This window comes from Psittacula echo (assembly GCF_963264785.1).
Source record: "Psittacula echo genome assembly, chromosome: 14".
Lineage (NCBI taxonomy): Eukaryota > Metazoa > Chordata > Aves > Psittaciformes > Psittacidae > Psittacula > Psittacula echo.
In genome coordinates this window covers 6,092,238-6,110,688 of record NC_137750.1, presented here as the reverse complement: position 1 = coordinate 6,110,688, position 18,451 = coordinate 6,092,238, and the positions used below count along the sequence as shown (strand labels likewise).

Here is an 18,451-nt window from a genome sequence, read left to right as displayed (position 1 = left end):
AGCGCCTCAGCACCCTCACAGGGAAGAGCTTCTGCCTCAGAGCTCATCTCAGTCTCCCCTCTGGCAGGTTAAAGCCATTCCCCTTGGCCTGTCCCTGCAGGCCCTTGTCCAAAGCCCCTCTTCAGGTTTCCTGTAGCCCCTTAGAGCAGCTCCAGTGCGTAAAGGTCTCCCCTTCAGGAGCCTTCTCTTCTCCAGGCTGAACCAGCCCAGCTCTCTCAGCCTGGCTCCAGAGCAGAGGTGACCCAACCTTCGCAGCATCTCCATGGCCTACTATGGACACATTTTAGGAGGCCCTTGTCCCTCATTCTCTGCCTGACTCCATCACCCCCTGCACCATCCCACTCCCTCTTCTCAGGGGACAAGGCACCCAGTCCAGAGCCAGCAGCCCCCAGCTACAAAAGGCACCACATCAGACACGAAAGGCAGCAGACACTCGGCGCACAAGGAGCTGCACAGCTCCTCCTGGGAAGTTTACAGCCCAAGAGCACTAAAACCACCTTCCTCCCTTCATCCAGCAGCAAGACCCAGGCAATAAGGGTAATGCTGACGAGCTCCAGGCACACACAGTGGGTACAGCAGGGTTGCTGCACCACGCGATCATTAGACACTGGCATCCTGCTCTGCCAACCTGGCTCACACGGAGAAGAGATTTAGCAACCTCCAGCGGACACCATCGTTTATGGGACTCCTTTTATCCTCCCAGCCACACGAACGCGTGCCATTAGCGACTCCTCCTGAAACAAGCAGCTGTTCTTTGGCCATTACTGCTCCAAAATTAACCAAGATGGAAGAATTCAATTGCATCCCTCCTCCCGGCCCTGCTGAGTGTGCTCGATTAAGGGATTGAGAGCATCTTTTGCTCCAGAGTTCACGGGCATCCCAGTGCCTCAGAAGACGTGCACGCCTCATGTAAACCATGAGCACCAAGGCATAAAAGCTCCTGCACTGCCAGGGATGGAGCAGCCCAGGAGTGAATGTTATCGGCAGCAGCACGGGTGTCTTGGAGACACTCAAAGCTGCTCGGCAGGAGCACAGCCAACGAGCAGCAGGGAGGATAATCTCCAGGAGAGACGGCCCCTTTCTCCCTTCCGTTCGCAATCGCTGCGAGGATATTTCAAGGCCCTCAAAGAACAAAAACAGCAAAAGCAAAGCAGGAGCAGACCCAAAGAACAATGAACTAAAGGAGCAGGAGAGAGCCCTGTGCGAGGGGAGAGAGGGGTCAGGAGACACCTGCCAGCAGTGGCCTTGCTGGGAGCCTGCAGCTGGGCAAGGGAGGGATCGGCCGTAATTCCATCAATGCTCCCAGCAAACAAACAATAAATAACCTGGACCAGTAAACAAAGCTGAGGCGCAATCACAGCCTTTGTCAGAGCTCAAACCCTCTCCAAATTTATATCCTCAGCACCAAAAACACCAGGCACTTCCCATAAATTTACATACCCCTGAGCGCAGTGAGTGTCTGTGATTGGAACGGTGCAGAACGCGCTGGCAGGAAGGGGGAAAGCAGCCCTGGGTGGCTGCTCGGAACAGAACCAGGGAATGGTTTGGGTTGAAAGGGACCTTAAAGCTCATTCAGCTCCAGCCCCTGCCACGGGCAGGGACACCTTCCACTGGAGCAGCTTGCTCCAAGCCCCTGTGTCCAACCTGGCCTTGAACACTGCCAGGGATGGGGCAGCCACAGCTTCTCTGGGCACCCTGTGCCAGCGCCTCAGCACCCTCACAGGGAAGAGCTTCTGCCTAAAATCTGAATTATTACCCCCAGCAGGGAGATCGATGCTTGCCCATACTGGGGACCCCAGCCCCTGTACCCACCTTTCCCTTTCCTAAAGAACAACTCCTACAAGATACCATGGAAGCTTTCCCAGAAGGTACCAGGCTTTTCCAGAAGGCAGAACTGCAGCTGTTCTTGGGAAAAGTCCTCAGGATGCTGTGAAGATGCACAGAGCTGCCTGGAATTGACCCTGCTTCCATCACAAGCTCTTTTTATATATATGTATATGAAATATATACATCTAAATTGAAGAGGTGGAGCTGGGAGCAGGGCTGGGAAGCACAACTCAAGCAGACACATACCTGGGATTTTGACCAAATCCTGGTCTATTCCATTCTCCTCTCCATCCAGGTGCTCCAAGCCCATCGCCTCTGTCTTCACAGGGGGGTCCTCCGTGGCAGACAAGGTGGTGTAGGTACTAATAACCAGTATTCCCAGGCCAATCCACAGGATAATCTGCACAATGAGTAGAGCTTTGCTTAGCACAGTGACACAACCAGGAGTGCTCTGTACAGCATCCTTCATGCAAACAGGGTCTCCAGACAGTTCCAAGCTTGGTGCAATTCCACACATCAATACAAGGGAGAGGAGGGAAAATTAAGAGGCCTAAAAGAGAAAACCAGTAGCTTTCGGCTGAGGTTTGTATTTGGATCTGAGGACTTACAAATGGAAGCTTCAGATGCTGGAAGCTGTTGAAAAGGCGACTCCTGTATCAGAGAGGCTCAAAGCAAGCGGGCAGGATGTGAGGATGGGGAAATGCACGTGGCAGACACGAGTCCAGCTGCAAAACCTCATTCCCTGTTATTTCCACATTAGAAGACCATGAGATCAGGTCTGGCTGAGAACAGAGGTGCCCGACCTGTTTACAGCCCACAGAGGTTTCCAAGGAGCTGTTTAAAACTTCTCAGCTTTTCAAAACAAGACGGAGATGCCCACACGCGAGTCCTGAAGCTCAAGAGCTGCAGGAAGGAACTCACTGACTTCCAGAGAGTGAAGAAAACAGAAAGCCAGGACCTGGGTCCTGCAGGAGAAAGGGCTCCATGAGCAGTGCAACACCCAGAGTGCTGCTGCTCCTGGCTTAGGCTTTGATACCAGGAGAGGACCACAGCCTGTGGGACTCAATCTCTTCCTCCCAAATCCTTACCCTGCAGCGCTTACACCAGGATTCCCAAAAAGCACAACAAAAGGATGCTGCTCAGTGGGAGGAGAAGCAGGAATGGCCACAGGGGAGCACTGCTACAGAGGTTGAAAACAGAAAATAAAGAAGTGAAATTGAAAGGAGAGTTGTGGGATCATGGAAAGTTTTGGGATGGAAGGGACCCTAAAGCTCATCCAGTTCCACCCCCTGCCACGGGCAGGGACACCTTCCACGGGCAGGGACACCTTCCACAAGAGCAGCTTGCTCCAAGCTCCTGTGTCCAAGTTAAAACATCCAGGGGAGGGAGGAGAGGTGAACACACTCCTCTCCTTCCTCCTTTTCCTCTCCTTCCCTATTCTGAGGGGGATCACCCAGAAGCCAGCTCAGTGCTTTGGGACCAGGACACCCCATTCCCAGCACAGGCCTGCAGCCAGCCAGACACCTTCAGAAGGAGAAGGCTGGCAGGACGTGAAGCAGCTCTGGGCAAGGGGGAGCAGCATGGCCAAGGAGCAGAAGCCAGCCCTTAGGGACACTGCAAAGGAAACACAAGTGAACCGTGGTCCCTGCCTCACCGGGGGGTGCACAAAGAGCAGATATCCTGCCCCCCACTCGGGCCAGGAGCACACTCAGCAGGTCCCTGCCACGGCTGCCCTCAGCTGGGAGCTCGGCCACTTCCTCCCCTCACACAATCCACAGCCCCGGCAGGAACGGGTCTGTGACTGTTCTGGCCTCTTCCAGCAACAACAGCGGAGAGGAAGAGCGCTTCCACAAAGAGGATCTATTCTGGTGCCACAGGAACTGGGAGAGAATGGGGGAGAGGAGGGAACTGTAGGAAACGCCTGAAAACAGTAAAGGTTAGAAAGGATTTGTGTTGTTTCTTATCTTAGTGGGGAACCACAGGCTCGAACACCTTTGACCCAACCCTCTTGGACTGTTTAACGTTTGGAGTTCATCTCCAAATGGGTATGGGCAGACGTGGCAGGCAGAGACAGGCTGGGGTGTTCCTGAACCTTTATCCCTACATCAGCACAGCTCTTCCTCACTTACTATCAGCGGCTGACAATAAGGAGGTCCACAATGTGGCTTAATTTCACTGAGACACGTTCAGCTGAGAAGCTGAGAACCTGCGGACCTTAGAGCAGCTCCAGTGCCTAAAGGGGCTCCAGGAAACCTGGAGAAGGGCTTGGAACAAGGGCCTGCAGGGACAGGCCAAGGGGAATGGCTTTAACCTGCCAGAGGGGAGACTGAGATGAGCTCTCAGGCAGAAGCTCTTCCCTGTGAGGGTGCTGAGGCGCTGGCCCAGGGTGCCCAGAGAAGCTGTGGCTGCCCCATCCCTGGCAGTGTTCAAGGCCAGGTTGGACACAGGGGCTTGGAGCAAGCTGCTCTAGTGGAAGGGGTCCCTGCCTGTGGCAGGGGTTGGAACTGGAGGAGCTTTAAGGTCCCTTCAACACAACGCAGTCTGGGATTCTCTGATTCTCCAGAAGCAGCTCTCCATAAGGATGTGCTGCAGCCTCCCCAGCAGGTAGGTCAGCCAGGCAGCGCCTGTGTCCCAAGAGGAGCGCTTCGAGCACGGACAGGAACTCAGGAGAGGAAGTTTATGCAGCTATTTCCTCTGCTGGTTCCTCTCCCTGAGCTCCTCTTCCTCCCAGCAGACAGCTCCAGCTCTGCACAGCAGCGTCCCCAGCTCCCACCACCCCTTGGACCACGCCTGGGCCATCAGCAGGAGGCAAAACCCCTGCATTAGCGCCGAGTGCTGACGCCCTCCAAACCGTGCTGCTTTGGCCCTGGAGCTGGGCTGGACACGGAGTCATGGGAAAGGAATGCAGAGCCCCGGTCACTGCCGGGCTCCTCTGCTGCGCTGTGACAGAGGTGCAGTGTTTGAAGGGCCGGTGGTGAAGGTGCGTTGGCCACGGCTCTACCAGAGGAGGGCAGAGGGGAATCTCTTTTCCATCCGCACAGGAGCAAGACCCAGGGGTCATTTCCTGACCTGGAGCAGCCTCTCCGCAGCTCCTCTTCCCCAACTGGGACAACAGCCACGGCGGCCTCCCTAGGAGGGGCCTCTCGGACAAGCTTGTGTCAACACTGGGAAGCCAACACCTTCCTGTTCGAAGTTAAACACTCTGTTTACAGACCTCGAGGCGACCTTCAGCAGCTCTCTGCCAAACCTCGCTCTGTCCCCCCTGCTCGAGGCTCTCGGCAGGCAGCAGGACACAAACCTGCGCCTTGCCGGGAACACACTCTGTGCTTAACCACGAGAAAGGGAACGCTCTCCCCAGCTCATTCACAGCACTGCCTGCCTGGCTTCAGCCCTTGTAACTGCTCTGTTACCAGATCATCTTCCCAACGCAACAAGGCTTTGAACCCAGTCAGCCCCCAGCCCGGCCACTGCAATGATTAACCCATTGGGACTGCCCACATCCCTCCCCCTGCAGCCTTTCTCACTACTTTTAGCACCACTTTCCTGTTTACAGCCCCACCTGCACCATCTTCCCAGCTTGGTAAATCTGAGCTCCCTATCCTGCCAGCCCCATAAGCTGCCCGACACGGGACTTTGCTTTGGCCTGATAAGAGCAGCTGGTTCTCAGAAGCAGCATCGTAACAGACAACAGAATTCAGGCAAGCGTAAAAACCGGCCTTGAGAAGGTCTGCTGCTTTGGAAAGAGCTGAAGATGATGGAGGGATGGAGGGAGAACATACGTGTATGTTGTTTAGACAGGGAAAGGCAGGGAGGGACAGCTATGCCCAGGGCTGGCTTCTTCTCCCCCTTGACTGCCACGTTTTGCAGGAGCATAGCCTGATGGAGTGGAGCACCTGATCAAAGAAAAGCAGGAATGAAGGAGGAGACCAAAGACAGAGCTTCAGGGGAAGAATAAATGAGTCTTTGCTGAAGACCTGGAGGAAGAAGGAGAGGGTGGGCTCTGAATCCAGCTCTGGAGGTGCTGTGCAGCCCAGAGTGCTCCCCAAGGCAGTTGTGCCCTGGGTGCAGCACTTCAGAGCATCGGTCAGAGCAAGTATGCAAACCTGACAGGCAATGGATCATTTGAGAGAAGGCTGAAGAGCTTGCAATGCCAGGGTAACCCAGGGAGCAATGCTTTAGATAAGCCCTTACTCCTTTGTGGGGCTTTCTGCAGGACAAACATCTTCAGCAGCCTCGTGACCAGACTTCAGGTCACACACTGAATGCACCAGTGTCCCAGCCCGGGCAGCTGACAGTCGCCTCGGGGTGGCCAGCCCAAGAGCTCAGCACATCCCAAGTGCAGTTTTCAAGGCACTGCAGAGAAACATTCTGGCTGAGCCGGAATAGAAAGAGATTCTTGAAAGTGCTCTTTGTTTCCCTCCAAGCTCCAGGCTGGCATTCCGGCTCCTGCTCGGGGCTTCAGTCAAAGAACTTGGGAGCAAAGTGTCAGAATTCCGAAGGAGAGCTGGAAAGTTGGCCTCTTTCCTTGTGTCACCAAAAGCACGGGGCAAGACAAACTACACACCCTGCTCCAGACCTGCACGTACGTTTGCAAAGCCACAGGGCATTAAACACAGAAAAAGCCATGAGCTCCGGAGGACCCACAAGAATGTCCTGCTCTCCCCCTGCTGACTCTGCACTTTGCTGCAAACCTGATTCGCAGCCCAGCGCTGTCGCGCCTGGTAACAGTGGGGCAGAGCCCTGCTAAAAGGCACTGGATTAAGTTATTGTTAGAAAAAACAACCCCAAACCACGCTCATTTCAGCCCCACAAAGCGCTGCATTTGCAGTAGAAGAGAGATCAAGCCCAGCAAAGAGCCACTTTGTTTCAGTCCCCGAGGAGACCGACTCGAACTGGAGCAAAAGGCAAAGCTGAATTTCTACCAGGCTCCCAACGACCCCGATTTTGTGCAAATCCTGGAGCAACACCTCCGTGTGTGTTCCCTTTTATTAGTACTTTGGTTCAAAGCAGAGCTGAGGGTCAGCAGCACGCACCGCACCACTGAGAAGCTGTGTTTGCTTTACCCAGCCCAGCCAGGCTGGGAAGTTAAGGCCCGGCAAGGTTTTATAGGCTGCCTGGATTTCCCATTCTGGGCGTACAGAACCTGAAGCCCACCAGAAGCAGCATTTTATGTACCAAATGAATGCTTCGCTTGCTGCTGGAGGGACAAAAAGAGCTGGTGTTTCAGCACAGGGCACATACACTGGGGCCAGCACCTCCTCTGCTGTCTGCATACCCTTTAGTCCTGGGAGAATGATTGGATTTGATGATCTTAAAGGTCTTTTCCAACCTAAAGGATTCCATAATTGACGCTGCTGAGAGCAGCTGACCAGAACAGCTCCCACCTGGACTGGGCAGACTGGAGGGGGAGGCTGGAGGAAGTGCTGAGCAGCCAAATTACCTACATTCCCAGGCTCTGCAGAGGGCTGAGGGGGATGTCAAGCAGCATCAGCACTGACCTGTGAACAAAGTGCATTCTTGTGGATCTTCTTGTAAATAAGAGCTGGGCAGATAAAACAAATGAGGCTTCCCATCGTAGCACCCGTCAGGCCCAGGACAGTTTCCACTGGTGAAGAAGAGGAGAAGTCAGCAAAGGTCCCTTCCAGGGCTGCTGGAGCAGCATCCGGACAGCCAGGCCACCCCAACAGAAGAGCAAAGCAAAGAGAGCAGAGAACACAGCCAAGACAACTTGTCCCCAGCTCCTCACTCACCATTCGGGATCATGATGCCTCCTACCATGGTTCCAAACACAACAGCCAGTGTCAGAGCTTTGAACCGCAGAGGGGGCATGTAACCCCCTGCAGCGAAGGTGCCGTCCTTCTGCTGGAAAAGGTGCGAGAGGGAAACTGAGTTGAGCTCCTGCATCACAACCCCACAGCTCCTAAGCAGTTACCCCAGCAGGCTCCAGCAGCTTCACCACCTCCATGCTATGGTCTCCACAGAGGAGAGCACGGGGGGGGCACTCAGACATGGCTGAGCAGTTTTAACATGAAACTGCATTTGAACCTTCCAAATGAGAGCCATGGGGGGCATGGAGCCAAAGCTGCTGCTCCCATCCTGCCCCAGATGTGACCTGTGCAGCTGTATCCCAGTCCCTGTGCCAGTGCCCAGCCTCATCCAGCCACCCCAAGGCCAAGGGCATGAGAAAGCAGCTGAGGAGGCAGGAGCGAGAGTGGTCACAGGGCTTTGCTATGGCAAGGTATCCCCCAACAACCTTACACCACATGTACTTGATGGATGGCAGAGAGGAGGACGGGTGCTGCTGGGGAGCTGCTGATGCCGGAGGGTTTCCAGGCGCCCTTGGCTTCCCATCCCATCCCCACACTCCAAGTGAGAAGCGCAGAGAACCCAGCAAACACGTGCCCTGGGGAACAGGGGGTACCCACTCTCCTGGCTGCACAGATGGGAGAGGAAAGCAGAAGTGACACGTTCAGAGCCCAAGGAGCAAGGGGCTGAGCCCAGGCAAGAACCAAAGCCTTCCCGAGCATTTCCAATGCTCACTGCTCTGCACCCGCTGGCTTTCATCGATCGGCTTCCCCCATCCTCAGACCCTCCCGACGTGAGAAAAGAGCCGGGGGCTTCTCACAGGCAGAAGTGGCAGGATTTAGAGCTATAAATTGCTCAAGTTTTATTTCCTGCCCTAAGAGGTTTCTATTTATGCAGATACACAAAGGCCTCAGAACATTCCCACAATCTCTTACTGTTATTTACTGAATACCATCGGCATGCTTAGTGCCGTACAATACACAGAGGAGAACACGCTACTGCCACAAGGGACTTACAGTCTAAATCAGACAGACCAACTATAGTCACAAAGGCTGTCTGAAGATCTGACCCTGGGAAAGGTGAACGTGTGGGAGAGGGCTGTATTCCATCGTTGGCTTCGGCACTAAACAACCAGGGCAGGCACGGGAGGAAGGGGACACCTGAACCCAGAGGGGAGAAGGATGCTCAGGGGGCTCCTGACAAAGGTGCAAAGATGAGAGCAGTAATTACAGAGCAGAAACGAGCAGGCACACACAGGAGCAAGAAGAAATGAGGCTGGGCTGAGCTCTGAGGCCAGGAACAGAAGCTTAAGCTAAATGCAAAGCAAGATCGAGCTGGCCAGCTAAAGGATGCCAGCTGGAGCAGCAGGAAATAAGGAGGCTCCTCTGTTTCCAAAAGCACATTTCCCCCTCTTTCTGGGAGGGAGAGGCACCTCGGCTCTGAACTGTGTCACACTTCTGCACAAGAGCCAAAATCCCCACTGGAGAAGGGAAGCAGCAGCTATGGGACTTGGGGAGCAGCAGAGCAAGAGCAGGCACCACTCACAACTCCAGCACTGCTGCCCATGAAATTCCTCTGCAGAGAGGACAAGGACCTCAAAGTATCAGATTCACCATTCTGCAGAGCAGGAGTCAGAGAGTGCCACAGGGCTCCTGCTGCACGGTTACCACACACCAGGCACCTATGATCTTAGTGTGAGTTGAGGGTTTGTCCCAAACACAAAGTGTTTGCCACAAGTCACACTTGCCACAAGTCAGACACAGGCAGTTGTCAGAGTCTCACATAACCAAGGCACGTTTGTAGCCCAGGTCAGCAGCAGAAGGCAAAGAGTCAAAAAGCAAGCTTCAGAGGTGCACACCAAGCTGCTCCTGGCCACGCAGGAGGTTCTTACCTGCTGCTCAAAGAGAAGGGTGTTCAGCGCCTGTCGGCATGGCAGGATCATCATGGGAAACCCCACAGCTACTGACATCATGAATCCCACTCGGATCATCTCCGTCACGAGGTTGGAAGGGAAGTTCATTAGGACGTTCCCAGCAATGGCTTCGGTGTAACTCACGTAGCCAAAGAAGCCCACCTGTGTGGCAGGAAGGGATGTGAGTCGATGGGGTTTGACTCCAAAGCACGTTCATACCTGCCCTACCGAGGCTGGAATACAGTGATACCCCCTAAGTTAGGACCAGCCAGCCAAAGGAGGGAGCATGGGGCCACCTCCATGGGCAACCTGCTGCAGCACCCCCAAACAGCTGATGAATGGTGGGGCCTTCCTAAAAGCAGAGGCAAGTTTCTCACCAAATACAGGGGGCTTTCGTGGAGGATGTTGCAGTGAGGGAGCACCAATGTTCTGCTCAGTGCCAGGACAATGAATCAGCCCTCTCCAACAAGCAAGGGGCTGCAATGATTCCCCACAGCAGCCCAGCTCACCAGGCAAGGCCCTTCTCAGGAATTATTAACTCCATTTTATTAACTGGTGCTTTATGAGCCATAACTTCCTTCACATCTTTCTAACTGCAATGGCATGAAAAAGAAGCTCTCCTGAACTCTGGGCAGCATCTCCAGCTCCAGACTGGGCCCTGGAAGGCAGACAATGGACTGATGTCCGTGGAGGAGCTGGGTTTCCGCTCCACCTCCACCCAAGGAAATGTGCCACGCTGAAAATGTGGAGTCTCCAAATGCCTCCAGCACTGTTTGGTTTCTCATCTCCCATCTAACTTTGCTCTCAGCAAAACAACTTGTCTTTCAGAATAAATACAGATAAGCAGAAACCAGCCCCAACTGAAGATAAATCATCATCCCCACTGCCTCTCCAGAGTGTGACTTCTGGCAAGGAAAGTGAAGGGGAAGGTTCTTACCGCAATGTAAAAGGTGGTGACCACGTTTAGGGAAGAAGCAAAGATGGAGCTCATGATTTTAACAGACGGCTCATCCAAGCTGTCATAGGTAGGCAAGACCTGACTGTAGAAAAGGGTAAATTATTTAAGGAAGCCTTCTGCAGAAAGAGAGAGAGAAAAACCCAACCCCAGCACATCCTGCCTCAGCCCAGCAGCAACGAATCCCTGACACCTTCCCCCTACGGAGCATAAACACTCGCTGCTATGCCACAATTTATACTGCTAATGCCAAGAGATTTCAGAGCACTCATAACTTTAAGTGTTGCAAAAATACTCCTGCTCTCCCCACCCCACCACGTGGAGCTGAACGTGTGATGTAAACATTTTGCTTCAAAAGTGTTGCACAATGAATGACCGTTTATTCCAGTGAAACACCAGTGGCTCCAGGCCAGGCAGAGCATTGGAGATTATTGTTCTTGGAGCTCTCCAGGCTGATAATTAAAGCAACGCAGTGTTTACAGAGTAAAAGCAGGAAGACGGTTAGAGCATCACCGTGTCTAAAAGAGAACTTAAACAAACAGAAGGAAATGCAGCGCCTGTTGTGCTTCAGCGCTGCTGCTGCGGCTGGGTTCATAGAAAGCTGGGAGCACCCATCACCTGGGACCTGGGGTGTCCACACATATGGAATGTGCTTTTTGACATCAGGTGCACATTTTAGCAAGTCATTAACCTCTTACGACTTTAATTTAAAGAGTAACTCTGAGAAAGGGGGAACACCCAGTTTGATGGGAAGGGGTATCCCCAGCTCCAGTGGGCACCAAAGCCATTAACAGAAAGTGTGGCAAGCTGAGGCCAAGCACAAAAGTCCTTAAACCTTAATCCCTTCATGTCAGAGGGTTCTGCACAAAGGAAAAGTGCCCTGCAAAGCCTCCTGCAATCACCTGACTGACCACCACCACTGCTCCAGGCAGAGCAAGAGGACAAGTGTGCAACAGGCAGCGTGTCCTGACATGCCCAGGGTTTATTTCTAAGCAGAATGACTGCAGGGAAGGATCAGGGACCCCTCCTCATGTTATCTGCTACACTGCACCTCAAAGAGGGCTCAAGCAGAGAGCAGGCAAGTCAGCACAAGTGTTAGAAGCAGCCTGGCTTCAGAGATGACCAGAGCTAACTCAGAGCTGCTGTCCTGCACCTTCACTGTTGGGACCACAGTGTACAGGCTCCCTGAGCCCAGCACTAATGCAGCCTGCAGGGAACTGATGCTTCAGAACCATGAACAACACCTGACTTGTATTATTCAGTGGTTTTGCACCAGAATGGCCATCTCCAGAAATAAGTTTTCTCCTGGAAAGCTCTACTGATTCCTCTTTAATTAGAGGCTTCAGTGGCTTGAGCAAGGTCACACAAGTGGGCTGCAGCAGAGGTAACTGTGGAGCCCTCATGCTCCCAGCTCCACAGCAGATTTCCATGCTACATAACTGTAAAGGAGTGACCTACTTTGCAACTTCAGCAACAACAGGATAGCTTTTAAACGATATTGTACTCACAAGTAAAGCAGGGTCAAGTTTTTCAAGCTAGAAGCGCAGTGCTAGAATCAAATGTATGCTGCGTTTATGTGCTGAAGGAAAAGGATTCCTGCTTTATGTCAGGAATTTCCTCTTTTAAAAAGGTGGGTCAGAGGTTAGCAAAATTAAACCTACCTAGCTGAGAATAACCTGCTTAGAAAACTTGCCTGGGCTGGGGACACTGTATTGTCATGATGCTTGGGAAAAACATATAGCTTTAGGTTCAGCTTGCCACAGAAGTGCTGTAGTGGAGCCTGTATGTAGGTAAGTGCACACTGGTCCAGACCTAACTCTTCCTCTGCATTTCCAGCTCCCAGCAAAACTGGGCTGGGCACTGTGTGGCTCCCATCAGGAAAAAACAGTGGAATTTACAAACTCTAAAATGGTAACAAGGTAAAGCCGCAAATGAACACAATTCCCTTCGCCAGTTGTAATGGAGACATTAAACAGCAAGACTGGAGCGTGTTCGAGTAGGAACCAAGCTGCCAAGAGAGCCAATAAGTGGAAAATGATGATTTGGAACTCGCATGTGGGTGTAAACACAGCAGTCTGAGCAAATTTTATCTGTCACATTCATTTACTGTTGGCAATGCTACCTCTTTGCTAGAGCTACAGGGGGGAAAGCCCGACTCTGCAGCCTTCCAAACGAGGATGCTCTTTTCCCTGTCCACATTTGGAGTTACTTTTCTATTTCAAGTGTGGCACTGTTCTGGCCAGGCACGTTTTGCTTACTTGCCATCTTGGGGCAGGAGGTAATGCTGCTGGACATGTGAAACCAGCCTGCTCTGCCACCACGTCCCTCCACACACCACTGGAAGCCCTCATTAAAAGCAGGTAAGTGGAAACACATGACCAAGTCTCCAAAGTCACCGTCTGTGTGATGTGAGGTCTCTCAAAGAGACTGGGGAAGCAGAGAGCAGGCAGGAGCATACACTGCCCTGCAGGGACACAGCCCCACTGCCTGGCCTGGTACTGAATCATCCCCTTTGAGGAACAAGGGAAATTCATTCCTTATGCAGCTGTACCAGAAGCAACGTGTGTTACACCGAGGATCTGCCTGGCCCAAATGATCTCAAATACAATAACTCCCAACGGAAACATAACTCCCTCCCCCATGCAGGTAACACAAGGGTAACAATGGAACGAGATGCTGTACTTTGGTGGGCTGTAAGGGATTTTGATTAAGATACAAGAGGAAACCAGATGGTATCAATCCTGGTGACCCTCTGCCCTCTCAAAACCTCCCTGTGCAGGAGCAGGCGCAGCAGGTACTTACGACTGACAGGCAAAGGACATGCCAAAGATGGGGATGCAGCGGAAAATGCCCTCCCAGCGCGTGTAGCTCACTCGCTGCAGCCACTGCCCGCTGAAGAGGCCGTGCTTGAAGGATGACAGCACAATCTGCAGCCAGAGAAGGAAAGGGGGTTAAGAGCCAACCCCAAACCACCTCTCAGCAGCAGTGATGGGGAGCAGCGCATGGCAGCTCTGTGAGGAGCAGCTCACACTGCCCACCACAGCCCCATCCCTGCAGTCAAACTCCCACCCCAGCCACAGGCTTAAAGCTCCCAGCAAGCCCCAAGGGCCCCCTGCCACCCAGGGTCCTGCTGGTGGATTTAGAAGATCTCTGACATTCCCTGCCTTGTTTGCTGCCGTCGGACATCCCAGCACACACCAGGGTGGGACCATTCCCACTGACACATTTCACTGGGAGGACTTCATTGCTCCCAGCCCTTTCTTTTGCACTTTATAAAACAAGATTTTAAATCCTAACGGGAAGCAACATCTGCCTTGGAGAACCCTGTGCAGAGGAGGGAGACAAAGGCCTCTACAACAGAGCCCCACTTGCACACTGCTGCTCCAGAGCTGTTCAACACCAGCAGCTCACCAAAGCCAAGGATGAACTGCAGGAAAACAGGGGGAGTGAGGCACCCAGGCGAGGCCAGTGCAGCTCCTCTGCCACTGACAGGGAAACTGGCCAGCACTGGGTTGCACAGGAAACAGCAGGTAAATACGTCTGAATGCCTGTTTATAATATCCCTGAAAGGGGGTTTTCTAATCCCCAGAGATTACGCTTTCGTGCAGCCAACTCTCACAGTGTTGTGGTTTTCTTAAAGGCACAACTCCTGGAACACAGCCGTTGTGTGAGCACCCAGTTACCACTCCAGCCTCCCAAGAGGGCAGCTCAGGAGCGTGACCCAGCACAACCTGCTGAGGACAAAGTGAAGTGGAAAGAATTTCCATGCTTCCCTTTGCTTCCCTTTGTTTCAGCCATCCCAGTCCCGAAAGCTGGGAGAGACAGGGCTGGGGCTCCATGAGCACAGCACACGAGCAAGTGCGAGGTGAGATTTGAAGTCATTAAAAAGCAAATGAGAGTCTCCAGCTCTCAGTAAATGTTGCTGTCCAATGGGGCTTGGCCAAGCTAAACAGGGCTGGCTTTAGGTAACATTCACCTTACCTTACTTAACCTAAATGGTCAAGAATCCTTCACCTCAGCAATAAAACCCTTTTCTAGATGTATCCAAGCACAAGCCTACGCCATGTACCAGACTGCAGGCTTTATGAAGCACTCAGTGCTCAAGAAAGAGAAGTGCTGGTGTCTAACATCAAATTTGCAGCCTGAAAGCCGTTAACCATCAGCTGCAAAGAAGCATGCAAAGTACACATTTGAGTCCTTAACAAGAGCTGCCTTCCCCCTACACATCAGAAGCACTGAGGTTTTCAAGGCCAAACACTAACACATGATGAAAGTCCTTCTGGTTCCAGGCACTCTTCCCCACATCTTCCATCCTTTGATTCCAAGTTCAGAGCCTTAAATTAGAAGACACCAACAAGCAGAACAAACCACAACTCAATTTGTGGCTTCTTATTATTTGTGCCACTGCAGTGTAACAGCTTACAGGCCCATTGGCCAGCTTCTGCAGGCTGCACCTCCCCACCTCCACCAGCTCATGGGCACCCCAATCACTCATGAACCCAGCACCAGCAGCACTCATTATCAGAAAGGACATTTTAAACTTGAGGTTGGCACCTACAGGCTGTTCCAGTGGGAATATCTGTGTTCAAACACCAGGAAACCAGCATTCCCAATGTCCATACTGACCACAAACATGAACACCGTGTAGAAGATGAGAGCCATGGCACTGAAGGACTGTATGGAAGCCATCATGTTCCTTTGGAGGCTCAATGGAAGCACAATGCAGAGGGAGACAGCAAAGAGCAAGATTATCCGGAAACTGCCTGACACCTGGAAAAGGGACCTGTGTGAAGAACTGGAGCACAGGGATACTCAAAACACCCCCCAAACCCCAACACGGTTGATTCTTCCAGTGTGAGAAGCAATGCAAAGCCAGGGTGGATTCCAAACGTGAGGCTCTGCTTCTGTAGGTATTGAAAGACTCAATGCTGCCGTTTCCTTGCTAGGTCTGTGATTAGCTCACACAGTCACTGGGTGCCACTGTTGCTCTGCACAGTGCGTGACAGGTCATTGAATCACACAGTTGTTTAGGTTGGAAAAGACCTTAAAGAGTCCAACCATTAACCCAGCACTGCCCAGCCCACCACTAACCCATGTCCCCAAGCACCAGGTCTACACATTTGTTAAATCCCTCCAGGGATGGTGGCTCCAGCACTGCCCCAGGCAGCCTGTTCCAGTGCTTGACAGCTTTTTAGTGAAGACATTCTTCCAAATCTCCAACCTAAACCTCCCCTGGCACAACTTGAGGCCATTTCCTCTCATCCTATCACTTGGGAGAAGCGACTGACCCAACTGCACTGCAACCTCCTGCCACATAGCTGCAGAGAACATTAAGGTCTCCCCTAAGCCTCCTTTTCTCCAGGCTGAACAACCTCAGTTTCTTCAGCTGCTCATCACAGGACTTGTGCTCCAGGCTCTGCATCAGCTCTGCTGCCCTTCTCAGCACCTCAATGTCTCTCTTGTTGTGAGAGGCCCAAAACTGAGCACAGGATTTGAGATGTGGCCTCACCAGGGATGAGTACAGGGGACAATCCCTGCCCTGGTCCTGCTGACTGCACTATTGCTGGTACAAGCCAGGATGCAGATCCATCCTAAGTGGAAGTATTTGGGGTGGTGGTGGTGTTTCAGTGCTAATCCAACACAAGCTATTTAGGTATTCCATGCAATTACTAAAAACTAAACTTAATTGGGATATAGGAGATTGAAGACTTCAAAATTCCAACCCAGAAAATTAATCAAAACCTCACACTGGTATTTATTATAGCAGAACACTCCAAAATGCTTGGAAATATTTAATACCTCATTTGGCTGCAGCCACAATGCATCTTTTTAACTTCATAGTCCCTTAATCAGAGCTTAGCAGCATCAGGAGGAGCAGATAACAGCCAAAACCCCTTCCACAAGTCCATTTGCCTCCCTGCAGGGCTCCGAGCGCTCACACCCTGGCTCACAGCTCTCCAGGAGCAGCAGCAGAGCCTCCTGCCCAGGAGGAGCACCTCTTGCTGCCGTGTGTGCTGAGCCAACACCAGGCTTATTTTATCTTAAAGAGGAGCCGGCACAACAGAACAGCAAGGGACAGGACAAGAAATCCCTCCTGAACCAGAGGGCTGCGAGGGGCTGAGAGCCTGGACAGAGGAATTGTCTGTTATTGCATGTTGGAGCAGGAATTAGAACAGGAAGCACCATCTCCCCCAGAAATCTGCTCCATAATTAGAGAGAGACCAAGTGAAAAAGAATTCCTTTGCTGGAAGGGCCTCATTGGAGGTTTTACACATCTGATTGCTCACCATATGTCTGGGCTTCCAGGGCTTTCAGAGCTCCAGGCCCTCTGCAAGAGGCTCTGCCTTTAAAGCTCACCACGTAATGACCCCACAACACCTCATGGGCTGCTGGGGACGCTACCAAGGCAGGACACCCTTTGCTGTGTCAAAGGCACACGCAGCTCCATGCAAGAAGAACAGGGACCACTGTCTGCACTGCGGATGTGATCCAGTGAGGATTTACTCACCTGAAATCCAAGCAGGCGGGCGAAGAAGCTGGAGCCCAGATCACCAATGACCACGTAGAAAGCGATGCAGGTTCCCAGCATCAGCCCAATCATGCTGCAAGAGTAACACAACACACACGAGTCAGGAGCTGAAGCAGAACCCTGGCACGCAGCTCCTGCTCCGGTGTGCATGTCAGCTGCCACATTCCCACTGGACCTGTACTCTGTGCAGCCCCCATGAGGAGGAGGCTTTGTTAGTGCTAAGGCAACAGAGAGCTGGAGACACTGTCTGGGACGGCTGTAACTGAGCCTGTGATGATGGAACATCCGTAAGAATTAACCAGACACAGCTAAAAGGGATCACTTAAAGCAATTTAAATCTTGTGCAGTCACTCATGTTCAGAGGCGCGGCAGCCTCAGCCTCCCTTGCTCTGGGGTACACCCACCCTCCAACACAAGCCCCAAGTTTTGCCGAAGCCACCTTGAGAACACATTTGGCAACCAGCAGTGAAGCAGGGGTTCTGTCTACAGGGATGCAGTTTGCTCCCACAGCTGTATGAGCAGCCTGTGCATCACTGCTGGGGCTGAAGGGGGGGACCACGCTTTGATCCTCAGCCTTGTGAAGAGCCACCACCTCTGCTTCAACCCCAGTAGAATAAAACCCAGAGAAGCTCCATCCTCCCCAGCCACCCTGGTGAGAGACATAGCTCTGGTAACAGCCCATGCACGGGGCTATCTGCTGCTTGGAGCCACAGCAAAACAAACCTTGGAGATGGCAAAAATTCCTTTAGTTCTTGGAAAATAAAGCATTTAAAAGAATGAGCGAGAGGTTCTCAGCCCCATGCCCCGCAGCAGCGGCTACCAGGGAAGCCCAAATCCCAGCTCAGCTCTCAAACTTCTTCCCACAAAATGGACCACACTTTAATGAGAAGATTGTCTTAGGAGCTGCCTCTCCTCCCATTCATGATTGCATGGGCCACTTTCCCTCCCAGCTCCAATTATAACATCCCCGTGGCAATTACAGCAATTGCCTGCACGGACAAGTAACATCTGAGAAGTATTCCGTTTATTTTTAGTGTTGTGCAGCAGTTTGCAGCTGGGAAGAGGGAAGGAGCCGGCACCACTCACTGGCCAGGGCTCAAGACACCTCTAGCAAAGAGTTCTGAGGATGTCCCATGGAGCCTGTCCTGAAACAGAGACAGGATTCCCCCCAGGGCATCCCTTCCCCAATAGAAAGCACTCTTGCCTCCACTCAGGAACAGGGTGGGATATGCTGAAGGCAATACCTGTGAGCTGTGCTTAGGGAATCTCACTTTGCTCTTGTGCCAAAGCTGGTGGAAGGAAGGCTTCTGGGACCAAAGGAGGCAGAAGGGTACAAAAGGAGAGCACAGCAAAGCCACAGGAAGCTACAGAGCAGCATCATTCGTTAAAGAAAACCAAACCATTCACACTTTAAATAAGCAGC

The 18,451-nt window shown here is 52.4% G+C and overlaps 1 protein-coding gene across 1 annotated transcript in view; it reads right to left on the bottom strand.

Moving 5' to 3' along the window:
- Positions 1-18,451, bottom strand: part of SLC38A10 (solute carrier family 38 member 10) — a 33,719-nt gene that overhangs the window by 10,804 nt on the left and 4,464 nt on the right. The window contains exons 4-11 of the mRNA XM_080629436.1: positions 17,008-17,101; positions 15,126-15,269; positions 13,302-13,426; positions 10,482-10,584; positions 9,524-9,706; positions 7,578-7,689; positions 7,326-7,432; positions 2,074-2,227 (exon numbers count right to left, since the gene is read on the bottom strand). Coding sequence (XP_080485562.1) covers positions 2,074-2,227; positions 7,326-7,432; positions 7,578-7,689; positions 9,524-9,706; positions 10,482-10,584; positions 13,302-13,426; positions 15,126-15,269; positions 17,008-17,101 — 1,022 coding nt within the window. The remainder of the gene's footprint in view (positions 1-2,073; positions 2,228-7,325; positions 7,433-7,577; positions 7,690-9,523; positions 9,707-10,481; positions 10,585-13,301; positions 13,427-15,125; positions 15,270-17,007; positions 17,102-18,451) is intronic.